The sequence below is a fragment of the Mytilus galloprovincialis genome, chromosome 10 (assembly GCF_965363235.1).
Source record: "Mytilus galloprovincialis chromosome 10, xbMytGall1.hap1.1, whole genome shotgun sequence".
NCBI classification, from domain to species: Eukaryota; Metazoa; Mollusca; class Bivalvia; order Mytilida; family Mytilidae; genus Mytilus; species Mytilus galloprovincialis.
Window position 1 is genome coordinate 49912415 of NC_134847.1, and position 21564 is coordinate 49933978.

The window sequence follows — 21564 nt, forward strand, 5'->3', positions numbered from 1 at the left end:
AAAATTAGTTACTATTGCACAATATTGTGCAATTAGATATTTCTTGCTATTGTGCAATACTGTGCAATTGAAAATTTCTTGCTATTGCACAATACTTGATATGGAATCCTGATTTGGACCAACTTGAAAACTGGGCCCATAATCAAAAATCAAAGTACATATTTAGATAAAGCATATCAAATAAGCCCAAGACTTTATTTTTTGTTAAAATCAAACTTAGTTTAATTTTGGACCCTTTGAACCTTAATGTAGACCAATTTGAAAACTTGACCAAAAATTAAGAATACACAGTTAGATTTGGCATATCAAAGAACCCATTTATTCAGTTTTTGATGAAATCAAACAAAGTTTAATTTTGGACCCCCATTTGGACCAACTTGAAAACTAGGCCAATAATTAAAAATCTAAGTACATTTTTAAATTCAGCATATCAAAGAACCCCAAGGATTCAATTTTTGTTAAAATCAAACCAAGTTTAATTTTGGACCCTTTGGACCTTAATTTGAAAACGGGACCAAAAATTAAGAATCTACATACACAGTTAGATTTGGCATATCAAAGAACCCCAATTATTCAATTTTTGATGAAATCACACAAAGTTCAATTTTGGACCCTTTGGGCCCCTTATTCCTAAACTGTTATAGTCCAGTCGATTTGTGAAAAAATTGCTCAGATTGTGGTAAAAGCATCAAATTTTGCAGAGTGTTAGTTGAGTTCATAACAAACATTTATAGATATGGACCCAATTTAGAAAATCAAAATGGCGGCACTTGGCGGCCATTTTAAAATAATCTACAAAAAAACCAATAAAGATTATAAAAACAAATATGAAAAAAATATATATTTCTTTACCAATTTTGATAACCTTTCGTATATTCTAATGACAAAGACCAACTGAGGACAATTGAAGTATTAGTGGCCATCTTGAATGGTGGTCATTTTGAAAACGTAAATTTCCAACATATCATTAATCGCTCTCCTAAATTGTTATTTGAATTTATACTAAAAATGTTGATGCATTTACAACAAGTTTTGATAGTCATTTATTTATGACTGTTGCTATTCATATATAATGAATTCACTTAGTGGTCAAATAAGACATGCATATGTTGACAAAATAAATGTATCTAAAGAAAGACATAAATTATTTTACTTGCAGTTTAAATAGCATGTAAGGCTTAGTTACTTTTACCACAAAAAAATGCGTATATACAATATGAGTTATGACCACTTTATATCAAAAAGGAAAAATAGGTATGTATTGAAATCAATGGAGCTGAAAAACATTATAAAAAAATAGACTGGAAAGAATTCCGAAATGCTAAGAGAGGACACGCGAGGTTTTACAATGCCAATCAAATACAAAAAGAGGAAACGTAGACATTTGAGTTGGTAATCAGTCATTTGTTTGTAAGTATACAACTGTTCCAAGTTGATGAAGGCCATGTGATGGGAGAAACACTCCAAATTCACAAGTCAAAAGGGATTAATCCTGTTAAAGCAAAACTTCAGATCGAAAAAAAAAGTCTTAGATGAGTCACTAATTGAAAATACCAGTAAAATAACCAGACACAGATATGATGAATCAACAAGAACAATGATTGCAGGGAGGTTTTTTCTTTTTTTTTTTGTGATGAGGTATCTGACTATCATCATGAAGCATCGACAATTATGATCGACAATAAAGTACGTGACGGACTACTCACCATTGTTCGTTTAGCCAGACTAAGTGCTGGAGATTAATATTTCAGGAGTAGATAACATGCTAAATGTTTGTTAAAACTGCAGGACAAGGCAATACAACAGAATTCAAAGACACACAGTTGGTAAATCAGGAATCTGTTATCCATGAAATGGGGCTTGTCAAATTGATAGAAAATAGTCATAGCTCACAGTCTGGAACAGGTATTGTTTTAATATTTGAAATTGCTGATATCGGTAAATTGTACAGTAAACGATTTTAGTAAATATGAGTTGTCATGGAAGGAATGATTAATACAACACTTCTGAATGTCATCTGCCATAGATTATATGCAAGCACATATGAAAGGTTGCATCTTTCTCCTGATTTGCAAAGAATATGTTGGGGAAGTTTTGAAACAGGCCATGTCTTATAGGGTTGATGGTAAAGGCCTTATCATAGTCAAAGTAACTAGAATAGTTGAAAAGTTAGGTTTGCTACTATAAAAAGGTTTTCAGTGACATTTAATGTAGGCTCCAAAATGAATCAGTTCCACAAACATTGAGACATGCTACTCTCTTTTTTAGGACTGATAAGTTGCAGTTGTATCCTCTCGATGACGAGTTGCACAATTGAACTATTGCTGAGAAATGATAAGTGGTGTCTGCCAATCATTGATAATACTGGACTGTCTTGATGTTTGGTAACCCTGTATCATTCTTACTATGGAAACTTACGTCTGTTGAACTGATTAATGTTAACAGCTGCTTTTGAGTGTCCCTTAAAGCTATGCTTAGTATCGAGCATAAATATTGTGCCTGCTATGGCTATGCGGATGCCTTCATTTTCACCCTTTTATAAAGAGGTCTGTTTCAGAGCTTCACGAATACCTTCGTTGAAAATCAAGAGAACTAATTTACCTTGCTGGTATGCTTGCAGATACCGTATAGCGGGTTATTTTCGCGGATGTAAAATTTCGCGATTTTCTTTAGATAAGGTACGCGAAATATTTTGGCTGTTATTATTTTGACGGATTCAAACCTTTTATCAATACCTTTGCATGTTCACTTTTAATTTAGCGGAATTTATTTTGGCGATTTCGTTCTATCCGCGAAAATTAGCGAACATTTACACCCCGCGAAAATAACCTGCTGTATCGTACTAGTTGTTTAAGGCGTTTACTGTACAATTTTGCGTGACCTGCAAGCTTGGATATTGGTACAACATCTCTTCCAGACCGTGTACCGTCAATGTATTTTATTATTATGGAAAGCACAATTACAATGATAAAAGATTCCTTGCTTTCTTTCTGTATCTTTTATCCTGCCTATTTGCTATGTTGCCAAGTTTTATCACTCAGTGATAAAAACACTTATAATATCAAAATTAAACCATCTATTCCTGTCCATACCTAGTCCAAATAGCACAAAGCTTAAACAATTTACTGAAAAAATATTTTCCTTTATTTGGGATAACAAACCAGATAAAGTCAATAGAGACACCTTATCCAAACCGCACTGTTTAGGAGGACTAAAAATGATTAATATTGAAAACTACATAAAAGGTCTTAAACTAACCTGGATAAGAAGAATAAATAGAAATAATTCAAAACTAGTAAAACTATTCCTCTTTTCAGAAAATCTGAATTTTTTGGAAATGCAATTTCTTGGTCCTTATAAAAAGTTGAATAATCCATTTTGGAAAGAAGTATTTGATGCTTGGCAAGATCTTCAAAATGTACAAAATAACTCTCAAATTAAAACATGCCCCTTATGGAAGAATGATGGAATAAAGATTGGTAACCATTCAGTATTATATAAAGATTGGACAAAAAAAGGGGTTTGGCTGATCAATGACTTGTTACAGGAAGATGGAAACTTTATGACTTTTGATCACTTTAATAATGTATACAATATTAAAACTAATTTTCTCACATATCAAGGCCTAATTTTGTCAATAAAAAAGTATTTAAAAGAATATCAAATATGTCCAAATGACTTAAAGAGAGAAAACGGTCCAGTTTTGCCCTCAGTATTAAAGGTTTTTTTTAAATCCCAGAAAGGTTCAAAAGATATGTATAATATTTTGAATGGTAAAAAGTCAAATCCTAAACAAAAATGTGAACAAAAATGGTCATTAATTCTCAATGCGAACTTCAATTGGAAAAATATTCATGTATTGCCCTTTTATATTACAAAAAATTCAAAATTGCAGTGGTTTCAATACAGAATAATACATCGAATTTTAGGCACCAATGAACTTCTCCTTAAAATAAAAATTAAAGATACAAATATTTGTAGTTTTGGGTGCGGAGGGGTCGAAACAATAGAACATATATTCTGGACTTGTCCATATATATCAAAATTATGGGAAGACCTTGACTCCTGGATATTTGAGAAGACAGAAATAGAACTAACTTTAAATATTGATTTGGTTTTATTTGGTATTTTAACAAAAACCGATAAAAATGATATAAGAAACATAATACTTCTGTTAACAAAATTCTACATTTATAGAAGCAAATTAGCTATGGAACAAACCAATATAATAGCACTTAAAAATTATTTAAAGGAAAACTTATTAATAGAAAAAAATATATTCTATAAAAATAAATTACTCAGTAGGGCAGAAAACTGCTGGAACCCCTGGACTCCTTTATTATCATAAAAACAAAAAACAAAAACCAAATAGACTCCACATATAATGTATATATTTCGTATCCAAACAACCTCTGTCTTAAAATCATTATCTGCAATGTATCAAACTAAAACTACTGTGTCTATTAAATAATATATTATACTAGAACACACCCGTGATATCACGGGTACGTGACTGAATTATAGTATATAACTATGAGCAAGCCTTATTTTAGTATTAGTATTGTCATCTGATAAAGTCATGCCGATTATAAGATACACAGTTTTTCTCTGCTTTCAAGTCTTTCTGTTTGAACCCGTCGAACTGAAACAATAATATTAATTATTTGGAAAACAAAATGTCCTGGAATGGAGTATTTTTTAATCAACAGCATTGTCCTATATAAGTTATAAATACAGTTGAATTCTTTGCTTCGCTGTTTTACGTCATGCCCACTAACAAATTGAAAACTGTACCTATACGCCTTATTTTTAGTCCAGATTTTTAGCATTCGTATTGTTATCTTAGAAAGTCTTACTAATTAAAATACTACAATAGGTAACAATTTGACAATTTAGTAGTGTCAACCCTGTGGTTATGACCCGTGTATATAGCATATTAATCCTGAAAACAACGTTTGGTGGTGCGCCTGTCAGATGCGGAACGTACATATAAGGTAATTATAGGTAACAGGTGAATATACTATTGGTATCGGTAGCGGACTCGACCCGGAACTTCTTAATTATTGGCAATATTAATTACATGGAAAACAAAAGGGCCTGGAGTGGTGTAATTTTTAATCTACACCTTTGTACTATATTAGTTATATATAAAGTTGAATTCTGTGATTCGTCGTTTTTACGTGATGACGGCTAACAAATTGGACCTCGTAATTTTAGTATTATAGATATCTTCTTTTTAGTGTATATAACTATTATGCATACAAAAGTGTGTAACTTATTATGTTTATGTGCAAATAAGAAAAAAAGAAATTTAATACAAAAAACAATATATATATATATTTTTTCTAAACCTGTTCATTTGTTATACAGATAATTATGTTTGGAAAAAATCTTAATAGTAAACTTCTTTCTTTTTGAAATTACTGACATGGTATATTTTTTTATTTTTTTCCAAATATTGAAAATTGAATGTATAATACTAACAAATACTAACAACTGTATAAATATGATATTTACTAATGTTAACGAGGCCGGGATAAGGTACCGGTACTTGATGTTTTAAACTAACAAATGTACAGATTTCAATAAAATATGATAAATTTAAAAAAAAAAAAGTTTTAAATATCACTCATTAAGCAAGATACTAGTGTTTTGACTTATCCAGCACTTACTTTGGCTAAGAGAACATTGTCTTGTAGCACAGGTGCACAGTCATGTCCTACATAATAATGTCGATGCATCATGGTGATCTTCAGATACATCACAACAGAAAAAATACACTGCAGTTATTGTTTTAAGTGATCCAGTACCACTTTACCACTTTACAGTGTCGTGTTGCTTATTGTTTTCTTTCAATTGGCAACTTCTTGACGTTTCACACATTCCTTCCAGTCTATTCGTCTATTATGTTCTTCTGATATATGGCTCTAGTGTTTTCGAAATCTACCATTTTTATCATTTCCAACAACAACTTTGGGTCATAAATTAAATCATATATACGTAATTTCTGTTTCAAAAAGTTACTTAGACAAACGAGTAGGTACATGTAACAGAAATTCTGATACTTAATAGTAAACTTCTTTCTTTTTGAAATTACTGACATGGTATATATTTTTTTTTTTTTCCAAATATTGAAAATTGAATGTATAATACTAACAAATACTAACAACTGTATAAATATGATATTTACTAATGTTAACGAGGCCGGGATAAGGTACCGGTACTTGATGTTTTAAACTAACAAATGTACAGATTTCAATAAAATATGATAAATTTTAAAAAAAAAAGTTTTAAATATCACTCATTAAGCAAGATACTAGTGTTTTGACTTATCCAGCACTTACTTTGGCTAAGAGAACATTGTCTTGTAGCACAGGTGCACAGTCATGTCCTACATAATAATGTCGATGCATCATGGTGATCTTCAGATACATCACAACAGAAAAAATACACTGCAGTTATTGTTTTAAGTGATCCAGTACCACTTTACCACTTTACAGTGTCGTGTTGCTTATTGTTTTCTTTCAATTGGCAACTTCTTGACGTTTCACACATTCCTTCCAGTCTATTCGTCTATTATGTTCTTCTGATATATGGCTCTAGTGTTTTCGAAATCTACCATTTTTATCATTTCCAACAACAACTTTGGGTCATAAATTAAATCATATATACGTAATTTCTGTTTCAAAAAGTTACTTAGACAAACGAGTAGGTACATGTAACAGAAATTCTGATACTGATTTCTTAATTTTGTAAACAGGTGCATGCCTTATCTGACCACTTTATGAATATCCAATTTGAATTAGCAAAAAAAGCGTAGATGCAAACAGTGAATTAATAAAAAATACCGAATAATGATATATTGGAAATTCATATTTTCAAAATGGTCATTATTCAAGATGGCTACCAAAAAAATCAATATCTGAAGTCCTCAGATGACTGTCCTTGTCATCTGTGGTGAATATACCACATGACTATATAATACCTTCCAACAGCAAGCGCTTAATTTATCAGTCAAAGTAAACACGGTTTCCAAGGAAATGCAAATGTGTAAAGGCATTATTAAGTTGTAATTCTATGTGTAAATGAGATCATTTGAGCAGTTGATTTTCTTAAAACATTACTTCAATGATATGAAACTCATTATGTCTGCAATCAAGGTTTTTGAAAGTTGTTTCAAATGAACAATATCAACAAAACGAATTATCATGTAATGTAATCAGCCAAATATTATAAATGACAGGTATACAAACATTTTTTTTTTGTGCTTTATTTGTATTTTGAAATAAAAACCTCCTGTTATTCTTTGTTGAACAAGCGGTAGTATGATATTGCTTTTAGCATAATAGTTTATTTTAGGATCCTCTTCGCGGTCCGCGTTTTAACTATGTCGATAAATTTTGGCCATTAGAGACAATGATTCAGATTTTAACAACTGAAGTTTCATGTGTTGGCTTTGATAATCTAGATAAAAACAATAATGTATATGTCGGAAAATATATAGTAGTTTGTACCCGCTACGAGACAAGAGAATTATCTCTGGGGAAAAGGGATTTGGGGGGGGGTCTCGCTTTTTGTCCTGTTTTCATAGCTCATACAAATACATTTGTATATTTACAAGAATGTACATGTAATGCATATTTATCTTTACCGAATTATGACTTAATAGCTCTACCATTTTTGCCATAAAAAGTTCAAGATTCTTCAAGATGGCCGCCATTCAATATGGGTAACATTTAATAAAAATGTTGTTCAACAAGACAATTGGAATCAGCACTGTTATTCTATTGACTAGGTTTCATGTCAATAGCTTCTCTAATATAATTTTCATGATTTTTTTTATTAATTTATAGAGGTCAAACGTCCGCCATTTTAAAAATGGCAGCCATTTTCGACAATTTCGACTTTCAGAGTGGGTCCATAGCTTAAAATGTTGTCAATGACATATACTACTATGCCAAATTTCATGCTTTTACCACAATCTGAGCAATTTTGTCAAAAAATTGCACAAACCGACTGGACTATTAGGACCAAAACTCCCAAAATCAAACCCAACCTTCCTTTTATGGTCATAAACCTTGTGTTTTAATTTCATAGATTTCTATATACTTATACTACAGTTATGGTGCAAAAACCAAAAATAATGCTTATTTGGGCCCCTTTTTGGCCCCTAATTCATAAACTGTTGTGACCTCAACTTCAAAAATCAATCCCAACCTTCCTTTTGTGGTCATAAACCTTGTGTTAAAATTTCATTGATTTCTATTTACTTATACTAAAGTTATTGTGCGAAAACCAAGAATAATGATTATTTGGGCCCTTTTTTGGCCCTTAATTCCTAAACTGTTGGAACCAAAACTCCCAAAATCAATCCCAACCTTCCTTTTGTGGTCATAAAGCTTGTGTCAAAATTTCATAGATTTCTATTCACTTAAACTAAAGTTATAGTGCGAAAACCAAGAAAATGCTTATTTGGGCCCTTTTTGGCCCCTAATTCCTAAAATGTTGGGACCAAAACTCCCAAAATCAATCCCAACCTTCCTTTTGTGGTCATAAACCTTGTGTTAAAATTGATTTCTATTCACTTTTACTAAAGTTAGAGTGCGAAAACTAAAAGTATTCGGACGACGACGACGACGACAACGACAATGTGATAGCAATATACGACCAAAAAATTAAATTTTTTGTGGTCGTATAAAAAGCACAAGTTTTAAAGTAAGTCAATTGACCATGACTGAGAGGCCAAGGCCAAATAATCTCCATGTAAATGGGATGTGCTAATGCTAACACAACTGCATACCAAATATGATTCACCTTCTTGTGGTTCACCATTAACTAGACTTTATCACAAACTAATACATTGTTGACGATGTCGACGCCAACGGAAAGGCATACCAATGTCTCGCTTTTTGACTCCGTCAAGGAGAGGCAAAAAAACAGAACAAAAGACAAAAAACTTAACACTGAGCAATGAACAGTTAAAATGAGGTCATGGTGAAATAAACCTGAGAGACTAACATGTACATCATATAATATTCCTGTACACCAAATATAGTTGACCTATTGCATATAGTATTAGAAAAAACAGACCAAAACGCACAAATATAACTATAACCACTGAAACATGAAAATGAGCTCAAGGTCAGATATCACATGCCAGATTGACATGTACACCTCACAATCCTTCAATACACCAAATATACTTTACTTATTGCTTATAGTATCTTAGATGTTAGATCTTAGATATGGACTTGATCACTAAGACTTAACCTTGTTCAATGATCCACGAAATGAGGTTGAGGTCAAGTGAAAACTGTCTGTCGGGCATGAGGACCTTGCAAGGTACCGATATACAAATACAGCTATCCTTTTACTCATAATAAGAGAGAAATTAACATTACACAAAATATTAACAGACAAATGAACTGATGACCGAAGGCACACACAGACCAAAAAACATAATGCACCTCTACTATAGTAGGCATGGCATAAAAACCCACATAATACAAATACTAGGTTCAGTAAGCTGTCTTCAAATTGATCAGTTGATTGTTGCTTGTTAAGTTATTAACTGTCAGTGGTAATTACCTGTACATGTAGGATACTTAAACCAGGAACATATATATATATATATATATACTGTTCCCAGCTTAATTACTGATTATTTTTTATCATGAACAACATTGCATACGATTTTTTTTTATTGGTACATTGTAATAGACAATAACAACATTGTTACATTTATCTGATCCTTCTAACTTTATGAATGAAGTAATGCCACATAAAATTGAAAAAAGGATATTACAATTTGTTATTAATTTAATAGTACATTGTAATATGTCTGCATAATATCAACTTATTTTTCTTCTTTGATTGGAATGCATATCATTTATACATGTATATTCCTGTTTCTTTTTTGTACATTAAAACAAATGAACTTAACTGATCTGTATACCATAAAATATCTAGGACCAGACATAGAAGACCCTGAAGTACATGTATGACTATCCTATTACAATTTGCATAATTACATGTTTCTACACAGAATGTCAGACAAAAAGTCATAGACAAAAATGAAAGTCACAGGACAAAATATCACAATTTAGTTTTGAGATTTTTTTTTTGGGTATTATTTGAATAAAAAAACAATAATTTTCATAAGCATTTTTGTATTTTCTTGAACTACAATGTATCCGATGTATAAACATGACACAAATGCATGATAAAGCAACTTGTAAAAAAATTTCATTTATGAAAAATCAAGTATGTAAGGGAAAAAATTATCAAAGTGGCTTGGTACTTATATAGCTTTATCATGTTTATGCATGGTGCAAAGTAATATACAATTTTGCATACTTTGTTTGATGAAGATTTGATCAATCTTCATTTATCATGGGTTATAAACTATTTCCTAGCTGTAAAATGAATATTTACGTAATAAAAAGAAAAAAAATTCAAAAACAGCCATAATTCTTACAATTGAGCTGCGTGGGATAGAAATCGGCTTTATGCAAGTGCACATAGACATATACATGTATACAACTTTGATTAGTTTTCGGAAAACTTAACATGTTCAACTTCAAGTACAAAATAAAAGATGAATTTTGGTCTGAGTTATAGGGTTCTTATCACAACTCAATTTTCAAAAATTTCCAGACTTTTGATTGAGATTTAATTTCAAGCCGAAATAGGATAACAGATATATTGATAGTCACTTGCATAAGGTCGATTTCTATCGAGTGGAGCCCATATATTGACATAATGATAAACAAATTATTTGTGCCTTTTTGCTCTGTGACTTTCTGTCTGCTTATAATATAATTACCATCTACATAATTAAAAAATCTTATTTATATAAATATCATTTTTTAAGATTTATAAAAATTTATAATAAAAAAACAACCAAATGCATTAATAGAACAAAGAGATCTAGACAAGCTTACAATTATGAAAACAAAACATATTAACAGTATAAATTAATTTTTAAATCTTTAACAGAAACGTTCATTGCACATTGCTAATTGGAATATATTTCTGATAATCTTTATCACGTAAGTCCTCCATCAAACTCATCCTCATCATCATCTATTTGAACCCTTGATTTTCCTTCTGTCTCTGAGACTGGTTTACCACTACCTTTCTTTCCTATGCCCCCTGGTATTACCATAGACTTGGCTAATTTAGCAAAAGCATTATCCATAAATTTAATGTAAGGTCTGGTTAAAACCTCTACAGCACTTTCCTCATCCCCATCATTATAAGCAGACAATAATTCATCAATAATCCCAGCTTCCTCGGAAGCTCCAAGTGTACCATGGCTCATCGATTGTTGAAAAAATTTCCCTGCTTCAACTGGATCCCCATTGTACAGGTAAACTAGAACTACACCAACCATACATCTGTTAATCTTTGGAAAGTTCTCACTCTGAGCATGGAAATCAATTTCTTTCTTCAAAGCCTCTAATGCTTCTTCATACCGTTGTTCCTTAATTAATAATAACGCTGATTTCCCGATAAATTCAGCACATCTTCTTGGATTATCTTCAAGCTCAGAAATATCACAAGCATTTCTGTACAATTCTGCTGCTTTAACAGGATGTGACAGTTCTACCGATTTTGCTGCTTTCTCTAAACATAATGCCGCTGTATCGGGAGTGCCATTCTCTTGGAACAACCTTGCTGCCTTGGTTAGCATATTGACACAATCCTCAATCTCCTTGTTTTCTTTAGCGATAAGTCCTGCTTGTTCATATGATTTTCCCGCATGGAATGGTGAATTCATTTTACACTGTATTTCTGCTGTTTTGACATATGCTTGTTTAGCTTCTGTTAACATCTTGGCATTTCTATAGCAAGTAGCTGCTTGAGTATACTCTGATGCGGCTCCATCTAAATCTGGAGTCCATTTCATAAAAGATGTCTTGAGACATTTTTCAGCTTTGCTTAAATGTTCTTGTGCTTCTTTTTGTCGTCTTTGTTTTGCATCGGTCATTTTTTTCCTATAAAATAAATAAACAAAAATAATATAAGCAATAAATGAATGAATGTACATGTGCAGTAAGTTACATGTACATGTATTAAAGAAAAAAAATGTCAACCAATTCAAATGAAATTAAAAAAAGTCTGAATTGTGTCAATAAAAAATAAATAACAATAAATGTTATATCAGGAATGTATATGGCAGCATTTTTTCAAGGATGGTTGACTTTCTGAAATTGTTTATTATCTGACCCCTTATTTTATTGATTTAGTATTTACATTGTGTCATAGATCAAATTTATTTGTTCAGTGTATATTCACTTATTTGTTTTCATCATGTTCATATGTTTTTTGATTGAGTTATTAAGCAATTTCAATTTATATTTTATATTAGTATACTTCACCTCAAAATGCCATATTTTGATTGGCTCATATGAGGGTGTTAATTTACTCTGTCACATATGGCTGAGCGGGTGAAAATTATTTTGAATGTTATCATTTCTTCCAGACCAATCAAAAATCGATAATTCAATTTTTGTTGTTTTTTCTTATGTCTGTAACCTTGTTATGTACGTCACGTCATAGAAAATACTTTTAAAATAAAATTAATCTGTAAAAGACAATAACGATATGATATGTAGGACATTCAGTATAATAAATTAAATAATACATAGCTGACAGGGTGATAGAGCAGATTGGTACCCCTCGTAAAGGCATTGTCAACCTTGGCTTTATCGCGGTTGAAAATGTTTTCTCTAGGTAACAATCTGCTCTATCACCCTCTCATCTATGTGTTATTTACATGTATATAGTGTGTCTTTCTATGTTGTGATGTTACACTATTGTGTCAGGTAAGGGTGAAGGTTGGTACCTATGAAAAGGTTTAAACCTGCTGCATTTGTTTGCAACTGTCCTTAGTCTGGATGTGGTTCATAATTGTTTCTCGTTTTTTATTTACATTAGAATGTTGGTTTTCTTGTCCGAATGGTTTTACACTAGTTATTTTTTGGGGTCCTTTGTAGCTTGCTGTTTGGTGTGAGCTAAGGCTCTGTGTTGAAGACCTTACTATGAGCTATAATGGTTTACTTTTACATATATTGAGACTTGGATGGAGAGTTGTCTCATTGGCACTCATACCACGTACATCTTCTTATATCTACATGTATGTACATAAAAACAATATGAGAAACAACAACTGAATACTTCGAAAAGGCATATACAGAATGTGGCTGGTTATTCATATTAGTGATACAGTGTTCTCCCAAGAAATTCAATACAAGAGAAATTTGCTCATAATTTTTTTATAATCACTTATACTGGCTTGACTGGAGTGTTAAACATTTTTATTTCTGAAATTGCTTGTTTCTGTGATTTAAAACAAAAGTATCTATATATGTGAAAACTTTCAATTTTTCAAAGCGGAATCACTTAAAAATGTGATTTTGAAATCACTTGCATATAAGACATATTACCCTAACTGGCCTCACTTATCATGCTTATTAGCCACAAGAAAAATTTAAGCAACAAGAAGAATCAAGTAGAAAAACAGTAACAACAAGAAAGTTTATCATGTTTATTTACTATTCAAGCAATAGATTTATAAAAAATGAATCATCTGATTTAAACTAATAAAGGGTCCATAAAAATGGAGAAAATGGCAATTATTTTTTTTTAATAAAAGAAATGTGCATATTAACAGATTCTTTTTTGGCATTAATGATCATGATGATTGTATACATTGTATATACTGTTCATCGCAATAAGTCAGTCTGTTGTGCAGATTTACTGTATCTTTTATCATTATATAATCTAAGGGAGTTCATAATCAGTTTACATGTAAAACAACTCGAACAATTTTTTATGGGGTCAAATTAAAAGCTGGAGGAGGGTTACTTAAACATGTTAAATACTAATTCTGTGTAAACCTTGTTTAATCCTGTTTTGTTTACCAGTCCCTGGTTAACTAATTTTTAATACTCTAACATTTATAACTTTGACAAAGTAAACAGTTTTTTTTTTTATCTTAAATCATTTTGTCAACATGGTCAAGACAAAGACTCGTCCCAATAGATAAAAATCTATTTTTTGAATTTTTTGTTTAAATTCTGTTTCACATTCAAACTAAATCCTGAAATCTCTACGACATTTTGCTCATCATGCTCATTCCTGAAAATCCTGAACCTAAACAGTCAAGGGTCTCACTTAAATAAGTTATTAGAGAAAATAACATACATGTTATTATTGTGGGATAAATTATCAAAAAATATGAAATAACATATGTATGTTACATCATCGACAGTTTAGAAGGAAACATGCTTTTCCAGTATGCAATGGTATGAGGATAAAATGAGTTCAAATTAAATAATATATTTATATATGGGTCTCTTAATTTGCACAATTTCATTTAAACTGCAGTTTATATCTTATCCAAACAATATTGCCTGTTCTGAACATGTTTCAAAAAAGCAAAATAATGCAAATCAAAAATTCTTCTAGTAAATGTTACCAACTATCCTTGTAAGACATACAATCTAGACCAACAGCTAAGAACTTTAAAGTGTCAACAAAAATAATCTAAAAATGTTGGTTTTGGGCATTTTTTAAGTTGAAACAGAAGTCATGGAAGTTATATGACATTGAAGCTTAAAAGTTGTAGAGTGCCTTTTGATCAAATTTTAAAGTATTTTTTAACACAGGGCATTGAAAATGTACTTTTTCAACGTAAACAAATTAAAAAACTTGTGTGGATTCTTTCTTGTTAGTTGATTGCAAAATTATATATACACTTCTATTGCAAAAACCATATTTTTATTATATGTATTTTGAATCATAATGTCGGACTACAAAGAATTCGATACCAAAACTATATCTATATTGAACTCTGTACTTGCTGTCGTGGCAGACCTCCAGACACAATGCGGAAAGCTTGAGCGCGAAGTTACTAGGATATCGCAACTTGAGCGGAAATTAGATCTAATGGTAACACGAATAGAAAACGTAGAACAGAAATGCGAAATTGTGTTTAACCGAAATAAAATGATCGAAGAAAAGGAAAAACAAATGGGTACGGTTGTGCATAAAATTATAGATCGCTGGAAAGAAAATATGTCTAAAATATCATTGTTAGAGGAAGCAGAAAATGTTAAAGAAAACACATTCGATATGAAATGCGTCAATGAGCGATTGATTAATATTGAAAGCGATGTCGATGAGTTACAATGGAGATCAATGACTAACAATATCGTAATATCTGGAATAAAACAGGAGCCAAATGAGAATACAGAAAACATTGTAAGAAATTTTATCCGCAAAAATCTGGGAATAGGGGAAAATGTCAATTTGGTTTCTGTACATCGTTTTGGAAAACAAAGTCAAAATACTAGTATTCAAAGAATAATGACTAAATTTGTATCTTTGAAAGATAAACAATTAGTTATGAGGAACTGTCACAAATTAAAGGGGACACATATTTCTGTCAGAGAACAATTTCCGGTAAAAATAGAAAAGAAGAGGAAAAAACTATATCCTATATTAAAGCAGGCAAAAAAAGACAGAAAGAAAGCTATTGATAAGAGATAAGCTGTTCATAGAAGGGGAATTATACGAACCAAGTGATGACAGTGAACCAATACACACAGATAACAAAGAAACGAAGAACAGAAACACTCAAAATATCGATGCAGATAAAAGTCCGTTCATTAATTCAACGCAACCCAGTGATTTCTACCCATGGAAACAGAAAAATCAGAAGCGGAACAGAATTGATTCTGACGAACCTTATTCGTACAGCCTGGCCAATATTAAATCAATCCGAAGTGCATGAACTCTATCAATAATCTATCTTAAAAATTTAACTCTACGCTAGTACTATCCTGAACTTGCTTCACAAAAACTGAAAACCTCTTTTTCGATAAAAGGGTTGCGTTATTTTTTATTTGTAACATTTATTGACCAATGTATTATTTTGTATACTACATTTTGTTGCTCTTGTTGCACACAATGTGCCTGAGTGTATTAATAAACTTGTCTTGATGTAATTGATGTATAAAAAAAAATCAAATGACTAAAATAGACATAATGATTGATGGGGAATGAACTAATAAACAAATTAACACAATGGTTTGTTATAATTGAAAGTTTCAAAATTTTAAAACTGTTTCAAGCCAATTCCTGATAAAAAAAAAAAGTGAACTAATCTAAATTGTTGACTAATTACAAGATTCAAGCTTGAAATCTTGAATCTTGATAAAAAAAAAGTGAACTAATCTAAATTGTTGACTAATTACAGATGATTATTGGAAAACTTGTGACATGGGCTGGATGCCTTGTAAAATCAAACAGTGGACTAGCGTTTTTAGAAACTGGACACGTTTTAATAAAATGAATGATGATAGAGTAAATAAAAAAGTGTTTATATGGGGTAACACATGTAAAAAATTTTAAAAAATTGGCATTTTAGAGTAAAACATTTAAGTTTAAAGAACTTGATATGGAATATTTGTGCAATAGTGCTATTTTGAACAAGGATTTAGTTAAGAATATTGAAAATGTATGTTTTGCAAAATTTAAGGAAGAATGGTATGACAAGATTATTTCAGATGATAAAAATAAATTACGTTCATATAGAATATTCAAAAATGTATATGGCATAGAAAATTATTTAATTTTTAATATACCAGGTAGATACAGGAGTGCTTTAGCAAAATTTAGATGTGGTGTAGCACCCAACAGAATTGAAACTGATCGTTATCAGTCAGAGATATAACTCTATAGGGTTATTACAGAAAATAACTTGCGTGTGTTATTACAGATACGTTTCCTTAAATTTTCTAAATCTGTAATAACATATGTTTGTTATTTGTAAAATTATTTAATCTATAGTGGACTCTAGGGAACTCTTGAGACTTTGCGCAGAAACTAAATGCATAGCCTTGCTAATTAATTTTTAAATGGAATTAATACATTTTTGATTAACCATGGTTAATCAATGAGACAAGGCTATTAAGGAATTAACTTAGCTGTGATAACAAGGCTTAGTTATTAAAGGAATGTAACTTATTATATAAGACACTTGGGAATTACTGAGAAACTTGCGCAGAACCTCATTACATGCTCTGGTCATTATTTCTTACAATAAATTAAAATACATTGTAATTAAGCATGATTTATGTCTGAGCAAATGATTTGAAGTGATATAGAGAAGCTGTGATAACACCCTTTAGTTATTACAGGCATATTTTTTCTGTAATAACATATAGGTGTACTATTCAAAATTGGAATACTATGAACTGTTACATCTTTCAATAGTTAAGTATACATAAAGACAATAGTAATATCAATAGAACTTGTATACATTTTAACTAAACTTATGAAGTATATTGTCCCTTTGAAACATGTAACATACGTATGTTATCACATTTCTTTGATTTTTTAGTCCACAATAACAAATGTATGTTATTTTCCTGTAATAACCCTATAGAGTTATATCCCTGACTGGTTATGAGAATATTAATATTGAAAATAGATTATGTTTTAACTGTACTGATGACGTTGAAGATGAATAACATGTTTTGTTAAACTGTCCTGTATACATTCAGATATTCGTAATGTTATTTTTAACCATGCTAGTATTGTTGATGAGATTTTTTTACATATATATATATGTCCGATAATGAGATATTTATATTTCTTTTTACAAATGAAAATATGTTATTTTATACTGCCAAAATCTGCTTTGAAATTTTAATAAAGCGAAAATGTATTTTATATTCATGATAGTTGACTTAAGTTGTATTTGTGTTATAATTTAAGAAAAATTGTTTTATAGTCTCTCATAACTCTTTATAGAGTGGCTCTTGTTGTTAATTTGTGTTTTAAAAAGCTGTATATTTTATATGTAACAAGTCATTGCAAGTGTTGAATAAAGTATTTGTCTTGTCTTGGAAATTTGTCTTGGAAATTTATCAAGTTAATTATAGGCCATACTGGAATACCTTTTATATTCATATTTCATTTTTTTTAAGATCTTGTTAATCCATTAATCATTTATCTTTCAGATATAATTTACAGAATCACTTTAAGTAATGTAGATCAAAAGTAATAGGCAATAAAAAAATCTATCATCTTTATATCAAACATCTAATATTTATACATTTGTATATCGAATTATGAGGTCAAATATTTGTCATGTTTGTATACTAAAATGTATATTGCAGGGTCAATATAATTATGTAAGACTGAGGTTGATAAGTAATGTGATCAAATTGATTGACAGTTTAGGTGGTGGGGCATTGTAATTAAAGGTCTACCTTGTCTTTGATTGTTTAGTGATAATGACAGTTGTCAATCATACTAGTATTGTATTAATACCCAATTACCTAATCAAAATGTTTTTAAAAAAAGCCTGCACATCAACACACCTTTTAAAATAACATACATTCTTGAATGAACTGCTCCAATAGGATACCCATTTTTTGCAGTTTATATACATGTGTATTATGTGCACATACATGAGAACCATGAAGGGAACTATATTTCAGTGTTAATACATTTAGTAACAGTAGCTAACCTTTCATGTTGTTAGGGAGGCCGGTGCCTTAGTAAAGATTTAGAACAAGTTCTAATCTTTCCAAAAACGTACATGTATGTGATATCAATATTTGAAAAATAAATATAATTTTTTTAATTTATATTATAAATATAATTATTAAACACAAATCCTTATCTTAACCACCATAAAAGTACATGTATGCGTACTCCTACCCCCCTCTCTGTTGTAATCTTAAACGAACTATTATCATTTTCAAGTTCCCGTTCAAATTGATATGTTGCGATTCTTTTAATTTAAACATGAGTTCCTTACAGAGATGTTCATGTTGAATTACTAGGATATTTAAAATTAGATCATCAGCAGGGGTCACCACACTTCAAAATTATAGGGAGAAGTCACTTCTGCATGGCAGCCAAACAGGGAGAAGTGAAGACCCAACAGGGAGACTTCAGGGAGAAGTTTAGGCCCAACAGGGAGACCCACAGGGAGACTTCAGGTAAAATCTACAGATCACGTTTATACTTTTTATGAATAAAATTTTCTAAGAATCTATACCTTTTTGTTACTTTTCTAATCATTTTTGCATGACAATTGCTAAGGAAGTACATTTTGTAAGTCCTGGTGTGGTGACCCCTGTCCAGTAGTTAAGGGCATACAATACAGTTTTGAACCTGTATTTACAAGTTGATGGAAATTTGCATATAGGCTATTTTTTACCTGATTAAATCATATGTAATAAAAAATATACCTTCATGTGCTACTTTTTGAGTAAAATGAGGTCGAAATTTTGTATATTTGCTCAAAATTCAAATTTGTGTCCGTATTTTCTTTTTCGAAAGAAAGACATAACTTTTTTGTTTTAAAAGATAAACACAAATTGTTTTTTGTTAAATAATTGGTAATTTCTGTATTTTATCAGTATCATTAAAAATTATGCAATTTTTATTCCAAAATAATTCTATATTTATCAAATGTTCATAAATAGAGGAAAAAACATCATTTTTTGCTGCATGTTTATCAAAATTAAAAAAATTGCGCTATTTACAGTTTTATAAAATTTGGGTCACATAATCTCCTTGCAAAATGAAACAAATTGCTGTTTTAAAAAATAGGGGTCCATGCATTCGTTTTCAAATTAAATCAGTTTGAATGATAAAAATCAGTCGAAAAATGCATCTTTTCCCGATATGTCATAGTTTGACGTCGCGAAAATAACATTTTACATTAGCAACTTCATTACCTTCCCTGTAACTGTATCATATGCCCTTAAATGAATACTGGTAGTAGTCCAAATTATTATGACGTCTTGAAATGCTACAATTGTGTATTACAGGCAGGATTAAAAATTTAAAATAACCTTCCAAGACGTCATAATTATTTGGACTAGATGAATAGAGGTCTTTTGAATCTGGGACAATCATGACAATTATACTACTCAGGGCCTTAACTACCTATGAGGCAGGGGAGGCAGTTGCCTGCCCTGAATTTTCTACACCATTTTTTTTTGAAGTAATAAAATGAAATATTGACAATATGTACACGAAGAACTTGAATTTATATTACAAACAACACAAGTTTACAGTTTTAACAGTGTTATCATAATATGTGATATATCTGTTATTTTCCGGATTTTTTTTACCGAAAGTGAACCGTTTCAGTAAAAAAAATTTCGTGTGGCCGTCCGTCTGTTATTCAGTATTCGTACGAGAACACATATGAAACTTTACTTTCGACAATTTTGAATAAAACTTAACTATTCACATTTATTTAGGGGCTTCATTAAGCAGAGGAAGTTCCCTTTCATCTTTATGATATCGGAAATTTGTTACCGGAAGAATCAGCTGTTGGGTCATTTTTTTAACGTCTCCCGGCCGATTGTACGAGAACATTATGGTCAATGCCTTAGTAGTTAAACACTCCCATTCATTGAAGTAGAGACTTTCTAATATAAGTATAAACTAGTTTAGAAAGTCCTTGGTTGTAGTTATATACATGTCTGTTCAGCTTTCAACAATATTGAAATTCAAGGTCCTTGACAAAAAAAAAAATATCTTGCTTTCTATGATCTTGCTTTATATGTTTTTTTTTAACTTAACAGTTTGATTTCTAACAAAAATATCTTTAAATACAGATAATAATTATTTGTATAAAAATTGCTTCAATGATCCAGCAATACTGATGTTTCTCAAAGTAAGGAAATCGAAGGAAAGCGGGTGATTTTTAGCCATATTGAGAACTAAATCTGCGGTCACAATGTATTTAATGTTGATAATCATGATAATTATAGATCAAACTACGGCCTTCAAGACAAAGCCTTGGGTCACCCCGAACAGCAATCTCAGTTTGTTTTTTGCATACAAATTACTTCCAGGTTCAAGCAATACTGATGTTTATTAAAGCAAGTAAATCGAAGGAAAACAGGTCATTTTTAGCCATTTTACTGCGAGAAAAAAAAACGGCAGGGGGGCTGTGCCCCCCAATCCCCCTATCTTTGGGCCTCAGTCTGCGGCCCCCAAACCGCTGCCTCCCCTGAATTCGAACCCTAGTTACGGCCCTGCTACTTAGTATATTAATTAGATCTAATTAGTCCAAGTTTGAATATATAATATACGGAGACTTGAAACAGTCAAATCTGTGCCAGAAAAAAAATTAAATAGCCTTGCCAGACGTCATTATTATTTGGATTAGTATGTTGGTACTTAGAGTAATTTTCTCAGTGTAAACACAGTAGTTTATATAGAATATAATTTATATTAAGAACCTTTTTAGAGGCTAAAAATGTTGTAATCAATATCAATATTTCAGCTTTTCTCTAGTACATGTATGTTGGTTTACTTTGTTAATTTCAGTCGACCATAAACACTTACAGGTAAATAAATATTTAGTGTGGTCTTTTATAAACTGGAATCGCCTTGTTTTAACACAACACTCAAACAAAGTCTTCTACTTCTTCGTGTTCGTTTCTCCCCATAGGATGTTGAACAGTTACTTCCCTTTATCACTCTTCTGTCACTTGGTCTACTTTGACATTTCCG

General features: G+C 30.9%; 1 protein-coding gene across 1 annotated transcript; it reads right to left on the bottom strand.

The window, feature by feature from the left end:
- Window positions 1–9686: 9686 nt before the first annotated feature.
- Window positions 9687–21547, bottom strand: LOC143047739 (gamma-soluble NSF attachment protein-like). The gene is made up of 2 exons (XM_076220970.1): window positions 21397–21547; window positions 9687–11999 (listed from the first exon to the last, which is right to left on the bottom strand). The coding sequence occupies exon 2, from the start codon at window positions 11990–11992 to the stop codon at window positions 11048–11050; it is 945 nt and encodes a 314-aa protein (XP_076077085.1). The 5' UTR covers window positions 11993–11999; window positions 21397–21547; the 3' UTR covers window positions 9687–11047.
- Window positions 21548–21564: the final 17 nt, after the last annotated feature.

Coding starts and splice junctions, on each gene's coding strand:
- LOC143047739 (XM_076220970.1), bottom strand. CDS start 11,992: ATGACCGATGCAAAACAAAGACGACAAAAAGAAGCACAAGAACATTTA.